The sequence below is a fragment of the Harpia harpyja genome, chromosome 21, assembly GCF_026419915.1.
Source record: "Harpia harpyja isolate bHarHar1 chromosome 21, bHarHar1 primary haplotype, whole genome shotgun sequence".
NCBI lineage: Eukaryota > Metazoa > Chordata > Aves > Accipitriformes > Accipitridae > Harpia > Harpia harpyja.
In genome coordinates, this window is record NC_068960.1 from 3,298,152 (window position 1) to 3,306,878 (window position 8,727).

The 8,727-nt window shown below is 53.1% G+C and overlaps 1 protein-coding gene across 4 annotated transcripts in view; it reads right to left on the reverse strand.

The window, feature by feature from the left end:
• Positions 1–7,277, reverse strand: part of SLC5A10 (solute carrier family 5 member 10) — a 41,630-nt gene extending 34,353 nt beyond the window's left edge. For 3 of the 4 annotated variants that reach the window (XM_052772566.1, XM_052772567.1, XM_052772564.1), the window contains exons 1-5: positions 7,164–7,274; positions 6,389–6,460; positions 5,427–5,531; positions 4,731–4,790; positions 4,426–4,530 (exon numbers count right to left, since the gene is read on the reverse strand). In XM_052772566.1, the coding sequence (XP_052628526.1) occupies positions 4,426–4,530; positions 4,731–4,790; positions 5,427–5,531; positions 6,389–6,460; positions 7,164–7,274 (453 nt within the window). Of the gene's footprint in view, positions 1–4,425; positions 4,531–4,730; positions 4,791–5,426; positions 5,532–6,388; positions 6,461–7,163 lie in introns of all 4 variants that reach the window. The other variant, XM_052772565.1, reaches the window with a different exon arrangement.
• Between the last annotated feature and the right edge of the window lie 1,450 nt (positions 7,278–8,727).

Sequence of the window (8,727 nt, forward strand, 5' to 3'; positions counted from 1 at the left end):
GCAGGAAAAGGCAAGACGAGCCGACTCCACGCCCTCGCCCGGAGCCATGACAGCTTCCCACAGCCAGGACATCAGCTCTGATTTGACATCTTTCTTCACACACCTCCCAGAAACCATCCCCCAAACAGCAGGACTTTCTTGCCCGGTCATGCGGCAGCAGTCGCTTGGGATTAGTAACGTGGAGGACCGGTGCCATTTCCCATATCGCACCTCCTTCCCCTAACTCTGCCCTCCCTCCTCCCAGCGCTGCTCCAGCAAGCTCGCAACGCAGGAGCTGAGGACCGTCATTAGGTGATGGAGAGGGGCCACGCAGGATTACGCAATGGGAGAACCAAGGTTTGTGCCACCTAGCAGGGCTCCGTCAGCCAGAAAACCCAGTAGGTGAGCACACACCCAGCTTCAGCACAACATGAAAGCCCGTTCCCCGGCAGATGAGCCCACACCATTAGGCATAACGTGGATTAAATCACAAATCAAACCAACCAGAAGAGCACTTACACCATGATCTTGAGCATCCTAATTCAGGGACTGTTCCATAACATCTGGACCAGGCTTTACACCACAGTCATGCCCAGCATTCCCAAGGGGGGTACCATGTGTCCTCAGCTGCACTTGGGCTTGGCTGTGTCTCTGGGACAGCCCTTGCCAGCACCGAGAGGCAATTCAGCCCTGGAATGTCCTGCTGAAGAGGAACCAACTCGTGGGCAACCATGCCAAAACCTCTGCCAGTGGCTCCTCTGATGCCTTTCCACCACAAATGCAATCCAACCACAGCTTGATACCACAGAGACCACCAAACAGCCCTACAAGAGGACAACTAAGCCGTTCGTGCAGTGCAAGCTTCAGCTGCGAGGCAGAAAAGCCCCAACCAAGGGCCCTCAGCCATCTCCTCCCAACGCAACCTGAAGTGGGAACGCAAAATATTTTGAGCCGCCTTAGCACAGTGCCAGCCAAGCATCCTTGACATTTTCCGGAGCTCCTAGTGTCCCTTGGAGGGATCCATCATTTGTCATCTCAGCACCAGCCAGAAAGTCATGCCGCCCTGTGACTGTCTCTTCTCCAGCAACCCTTCCCCAGAGCCCAGCTGTGAAGACTCAGCCCTGGACAAGATATTTCATAACTGCTTCTCCTGACTTTCTCAATGCTTAATCATTTTTGCAGTCGTCTGCAAATGAGTCTAAGCCTTTGCTATGAGGAAGCAGAGGTATCTCCACCTCCCTTCCTGGTAATTCTGCTAGGGTGGGAAAAAATAAAAGCGCATGTGACTGAGTCGTTAATAAGACATCCCAAATACAAAAACAAGCTAATTAAAACCAGGCATGACCTATTCATAAAATAAGTCCTTTCAACTGTAAAAGGAGAGGAGAAGCCTTTGAAGTCAGGCCTCATAATCCAGTGAGAACCCTGCCTCCACCGGTGACCTCACTTGGAAACTGGTTCTTACCCAACATCGTTAATGCCTTCCCAATGAAAGCTGGCTTTAGAGACAGCTTGGATTTAACAGTTGGTGAAGCCGAAGTCTCAGTAGAACAAGTTGCCCAGGGTACAGAGGAGTCTCCAGGGGCTCTTTACCAAGGCTAGGACGCCTGCACAACTCCTCACGTGTTCCTAGCCGGGGGGACACAATCTCTCAGCAGGACTCTGGGCTGCCCCGCTGCACCCAGCCATGAAACACAGAAGGCTGGGGTCCACCAAAGGGTAAATTCCAGGAGTGGAGAGACTGGCATACCTTCTGCCCCAAAAGAAGAGCCAAGGGAGGAGCACCGACACCATGTCTCAGCTCGGGAGAACGTGGAGCGCCATCCATAAACACAACGTCTGCAGGGAGAGGAGGCAGGAAAAGCCCAGCTAGTCCCAGGCTTCGAGGCAGCCCCCAGTAAGGACCAAAGGAAACCCCCGCTGAGAGACAGCACGGCCTAATTTCTCCGAGTTTCGCACTCTGGTCCCACGCTCCCCGCTGCAGCCACCACCGGGGACAGGACATTGGGCCAGTTTGGCAACGCCCCGTGTGTCTGCAGACATTCATCCCAACCCACTGCTGGAAACAACCATTGTTTGTGAGATTTACCATGAATGGAGCCAGATACCAAGATAATCCCCTTATTAGGCTGATTCCTTTTCTGTTGCATCCTGCGTGACTCAGAGATCAGAGAAAACTCAGCAGACCAAAGCAACTATAGCACTGGCTGAGAAAAGGCACAGGAAGAGACGTTTGGGAGTGTCCACCAGCTCCAAACACAAGGCTGGGCTGAGAAGGGCCAAGAGAACCGCAGAAGTTCCCATCGGTGCAGGCACTGGGCAGAGGTCATCTACAGGTTCATCTGGTGTTAGGCAAGGGGTGACACCACAACGGTCTCCCAAGCTAAGAATGAACTTGTAGGACACCCATCCCTTCTGGGCAAAGCCATGGAGACGCTGGAGACCAAAGGGACCAAGCACATGCCCATGGCATGGTAGGGAACGGTTTTGTAAGAGAAGAGGGGACGTCTGTGATAGTCTGGAAAGAGACTCAAAGGCAACCAGCCCTCAAACTACCGGTAATTTCTTTCTTCAAATTCAGACCGGCAAGAACTACACCACCAGAAATCCTATCCCAGCTTCCAACCTTTCCTTTTAAACGCCAGCAGGGATTCACACAGATCCCAGGGACCAACACCACAGACACGGATGCTCCAGCATCTCCCTCGAGCTCCTGCTGGGTCTTTGTCAGGAGCAGGGGAGAGATGTCTCCTGAGCAGCACACAGGAGGGGAGTAAGTAACAAGAGTTTACTGGACATTAGGAAAATCGGGGAATAATCAAAGCGTCACTCCCCAAACCTGCAAACTGAACTGGTGCTCCTGGAGCCACCAGGCTGATTTCAGGAGAAATGCCATAGCACTTTCAACACCATAAACAATAAAGGTATAAAGAATATCAGTTTTATGGGGAGAACGCCCTCCAGCATGACAGGACATGGTTTTGTGGGGGGAGATACAGCTGGCAGCTGCACCGACGGAATCACCAGCATCACCTCTGCCACGCTGAAAGCCCTTCATCAGCAGGAACACGGGAAGGGCTGCCATCTCCCCTGCAACCCGCCTTTTAAATCCAAAGCGTAGTGCCTTGCCCAAGGTCAAAGAGCAGCTCACGGGAAGGAGACGGGGGTCTCCTGAAGCTGGGGACATCACATCACGCAGCACGGGGGTCTGTCCGACGCGGGTTCAGCCTCTCCCTTCGCATTACGCGCTGATGGATGTGCACGGCCAGCACTGTTTGCAGTCTGCTCCATCCTCTGCATCCCTCGGAGGGGGACCCGGAGGATCCCCCCCCCACAGCTCAGCCCAGGGCCTGGGGTTGCAAAGCCACCAGGGAGAAGGCAGAAATGCCGCCCAGGGAGCGATGACTGCATCCAGCCAAGCTGGTGTTTGCGAAGCACGGAGCTGGAGAACGCAGCGGCAGGCGCTGAGCGCCTCGCCGTGGGGAAACACGCTCCGGCACCGGCCTTCCTGCCCTGCAGCCAGCCACTTCTGCAGCCAGCCACATGCAAAAACACATTTCTTGCAGCCAGTCACCTGCAAAAGCATATTTCTTTTAGGCGGTGAAACGCAGAAGCCCTAGCAGACCCCAGGTCAGATCCGCCTGCTCCGACAGAGGCGGTGGTGCAGGATTGCTCCCTCCGGCAGGTTTTCTCCTCCAGATCGTTTCTGAGCTGTTTGCTCTTGATCTCTGTCTCGCTGTCTCCAGCCCCCCCAGGGCTGTCTGTGCCCGGCTCTCTCCTGCTTGCCCTAGGCCTGGTGTCACAGGCTTTTTAGCTGTTTTACCTCGGATAAACTCTTCTCACGGCTACCGAGAGGGCAGCAGGAACGGAGGCTGCACACAGGGAACTGTGAATGAGGCCAAAATGTGGGGGAAACATCCCTGTGGAAGAGTCCCTGAAAATCAGGCACTTTCTCTGTACAGTCTTGGGCATCTTATAGCTGCAGCAAGGCTTCCTTTCCTCAGAAAACCTGCATGCCTTAAAGCAAGGAATGCATTCCCACTTCAGTCCCCAGCTCTGCCGGGTCCCTCTGGGATGCTGGAAAGCATCACTGCTGGAGCATGGAGAAAAACCCAGACGATACAACCCAGCCTCCAAGCACGTTTCACCCACAACCTCTGCTACAAGGCGAGTGCACCGTGAGTTTGAGAATCCTGACACACAGCCACGCATCTGTCAGGGCCACCCAGACATGAGTATCACTGCCGGATCTACCTACAAATGCACGAGGTGTCGCAGACAGCATCTGCCCAGGAATTCCCACCTCTTGTCCTGCTCCCTCTTGGAGCATCCTGCAGCAGCTGCTCTCCCCTGCCTTGGCTACACAAGGTTTGAGCCCCAAAATAACATTTCGCTTGCTGGGAATCAGTCGTGGGTTTGTCACAGAGTTGAGCGGGAGCTACTCACAGAGATTTTGGTGAAGATGGAGAGCAGGAGCGACAGGCCAGAGAGGTACATCCTGATCCTCTCCCCTCCAAACCTTCGCTGGAGATACTCCGGCATCGTGACAATCTGCCAGGGGGGAAAGAGAGTGATCATTGCCCTGTCCAGGCCCCCTCCTCTGGGGATGGTCCCAGGGAAGGCAAGGGGACAGCTGCATTCCCAGAACAGGGCTTAGGAGTCTCAAAGGACAGTGGTGACAGCCCTCCGGGGAGCAGGGGACCTGGCCGGGGCCGTGTTCCCCACAGCAGGCTCAGGGCAGCTGTACGTACCCCAGATGAGATGTAAACCGGCACGAACACCCAGGCTAGCGCCAGAAGAGCATAAGTCGCCTGTTGGGAAGGAGGAACACGGCACAGCCAGAAAAAACACTGATCCTGCTGCAGCTCAATGTTGACTGCAGTGCTAGACCCTGTCCACCGCTCCTGAGCCAGCCCTGGCTCACCCTCAAGTGCACGTTTACATCCCTAAATGGCTTCACGTGGCAGGCAGGGGGGGACAAGGTCATGGTGGACAACCCCCCCGGCACCCCCGTCTGCAGGAGCCCGCTCCCCTCAGCCCTTCAGCTCCTGACCAGACATTTCCCACTAACTCCTCAAGCACCAAGCAAGCCCAATGCCATATTTTTGCTGCAGAACCCAAGGACTTTGGATACAACGTGGAGGGAAGCAGGGAATGGGTGACCTATTCAGCCATCTCCCTGTCGGGGTCATGGAGGGGCTGGACGGGGAAGCTCTGCTCTGAAATGTCCTTTTCCCTGAGCACGTGGACCTGAGTTGACTCCAAACTCACTGTACATGCACTAGACATGAGCTGGAGAAGCTGAGTTAGCAGGGTTGCATTAATTACCCCCTGCACAACTCCTCCCAAGCCTTTCGAGACATTGCGTGAAGCTGCTGTGAAATGGGCCATCTGCTGCGACACGGCTCGAGAAACTCATTTTCTTAATAACGCGACACGTTTCTTACATTCCACTCGAAGCCAGTGACAGCAATTCCCCCGGCAGCACCGGTCCCGGCCAGCCCGATGAAGAGCCCCGAGCCTTCGCTGCTGGCAAAGAGAGAGGCACCGATCTGCGGAGGAGCAGGGGAGGTGCTGTGGGTGCTCACAGGCGGGGTGCCCGGCCGCCGGCTCCCCACGGCTTGGCACGGCAGTCCCACCAGCTGGACCAGCTTTGGTGCTTCCCCAGCAGCGCAGCCCCGAGGGGATAACTCGGTAACAGGAGGTGGCAAAAATAATGTCTGAACAGGAGCAGCAGAGCGCAGACCTCCCCGCCACTTCTAAAAGCAAAGTGTGGCCGAAGATGCACCGCGTGTGATGAGGGACGTCTACGTATTTGCAAGAAAAACCCTTAACAGACTCCAATCCAGGTAGGCATGAGCCCCAGCAACAAGCGCTCGAGCGCGTTCAGCTCATCTGGGCATCCCCGGTGGGTTTTGGCTGGACTTTCTTGTCTTCAGGAGGATGAGGAGGAACCACACGTTGCTGCATTTGCCACGGTGGCCACGCACCCTGCCCGGAGGTGGCCCTGCGCAAGCAGCCAGTGCCAGACATGCGAAAGACCTACAACCAGTTTGTCAAGATCATACTGAAATAAGAGGAGGGAGAAAAGAAACTTGGGACACCCACGTCTTGTTGGAGCCACCAGGAGCACACAGGGCTGGTGGAGATAGATGTTTGACTCCAACGACCCCTGCTCAAGTTCAGAGCAGCCTACGAGGAGACCCAACAAACCGGGTGGGCTCCAGCACCCTTCATGCAATGAGAAGGGAAACGCAGCTCAAAAGACACGAATCCTGGCAGAAGGAGGTATACAGGGTGGGGGAAAGTGTGGGCAGGCAGTGGAGAAAGCAGGGGCGCAGAAGAGGGAATTTGGTGGGATGTCCCTGCTGCCCAGGGTGTCACAAGAGGGACAGAGATCTCTACTTACTGGCCACCATGCCATGTCTCTGCCAGCAAGGAAATAGCCACTGACGGTGTTCCTGTTCACCCTGCAGGAAGACTGGGAGGAGAAAAGATCAGCACAGAGCACCCTTTCCCTACAAACCCAGACAAGGCACCAAGAAAGCAAGAAACCAAGTCTCCCAGACAAGAAGCCAAGAGACAGGAGACTCGGGATAATTAATGGGAGCTCTGCACCTCAAGCTTAATTACACGAAACGGTGGCTGCACCCCAAGTACCTGGAGCCATGAATAGCAAAGGAGGCACCCCGAGAGGGGGAAGCACGGAGGATGCGCCCATCCTACCGCCATCCCGAGCAGACAGGCTGGCTAATAGGGCCCAGCTTTGGCTACGATTTTTCTGCAAGGCAGAATAAATGGCTTTGGAGAACCTTTGTCTGAAACTGTGGGTAGCCGAGGGCTTTTTCTGTTAAGCAGGGCATTTGTCTCAACACCCTTTAATAGACAAGCGGCAGACCTGCTTACACCCAGCAGACCGGAGGCCGGGTGAAACGTTTGTGCCGTGGTTAATTCCACCTTGTTCCCAGGCTATAGGAGTCTTTCTGTAGGGAGCGAAAGGGGCGGAGGGTTTGTACAACAAAACAGAGCAAATGCAGGACAACACACAAAATACGTAACAAGTGCAAACTACAACAAGAAAATAATAGAGATTTTCAAAAGATTGCACGCAGAAAAGCCAGCCCTGAAAAAAAAAAAAAAACTTACTCAGAAAGCAGAAAGGGAACAAGAGAAAATATTCTTACCCATATTCCCACTGCAACGTTTAAGGAAAAATAAACCACTACGACAACAAGGTCAGCAATGCTGAACTGCTGCGAGGGCGTAAAGGATCCAGCAGTGGAATTGCCCTCCATCATTCTTCTGCCTCCTTCCTCATCCTCAGCCTCACACAGTCACTGAATCAGTAACTCGTTAGCGGCTTGAGGGTATTTATCATTAAACAAGCCAGCAGTAAGAGCTTCGCTTCCAAAGGCGCTTGGGTGGGCAGCCTGGCTGTCCACTGCCTCCCTCCCCTTTCAGTTTCCCATCGCCCTTCCAGCTGGCACCCAAGGGACCCCCAGTCCAGGCAAGCACCTCTTGATTTCGGTGTCTCACAAACGAGCAGCTACTTAATCCCCATTTCCTTGGGGTTTTCTGCTTTTTCTGCATTGATCTTGAAGAAACTGCAGGCTCCAGTCCAAGCTGCCCCTGCAATTAAAGCATTTCTGCAGTGCAGACTCTCAGGATAAGGGCTCCCAGCAGCCTCTTGCAGAGGTGCCTTAAATCTAGATATTGCTGGACAAGAAACGGCAAAGGCTTTCGTCTTCTACGAACTGTAAACCAAACCCCAATATTTTTCTTGTGGATAGTAAGTCTGGAAAGAATTTGCATGATCTTCTGCCTAGTTAATTACTGTAGAAATTGCTGAATAAAGCAGGGTTTTTAAGGTGTTTTTTACATTTGAAGGATCCCAGAGAAATACCGCTAAGAATAGCTGGCATTTCTGGTGATCCAATATTTTTGCTTCTGGGAAAAGCACATAGAGATTAGGTAGCTCTGCAGTTATGTGCTGTAATGAAAGCGGTATGAAAAATGTCCGAGGGAAGACGCATGCACTTTGCTCGCTTTCAACCACTCCAATGCTATGAAAAGCCAAAGGACCGGCAATCCAGTCTCACGATCGCAACTTGCTCCCAAATTCTTGAGTCCTAATCAATACAATAATTGCACTGCACGGAACTAGGCAAAGTTGGGAGTTTTCTACGTCCTAAAAGCAATGATCAAACACAGGAGTGACGTGAACATCCAAGGTGGAGCCTCAGCACGCCAGCGAGGGCCAACCAGCAGAAACACTCACAGAAGAGATGAAGCCATTCCTCCAAAGGCCAACATGAAACAAGCAGCAGGAAACAACCTTTGAATTTAATATTTCTGGGCATTTAGTAACCATGCTGTTTGCTGCGCTGGATGCTTGGCTGGCTCATTTCCAAATGGCAGCACGCTTTCCAACCATGTATCACAAGGTCTCACTAATAAAATAAATACCCTGCAACTAATACACTCATCACAGACAGGTCAGCGTATTTCTCCTCTCAAATAGCCGCCGAGGCACCCAGGAGCAGGTCTGCACACTTGCAAGAGGAACTGAAGTTCCCCCTCACTGCTCAACTGGAATTTAACCTGCATTAACACATTCAAAGTACATGTAAGTGTTAATACAGCCTGGTGTACCTATTAACATCGCTGAAGTGTTTAATAACCTACTGTCATTGAAGTACAACCAGGTACAGCCTTGCATTTGCTCATTTCATAGAGAAAGAACGTACC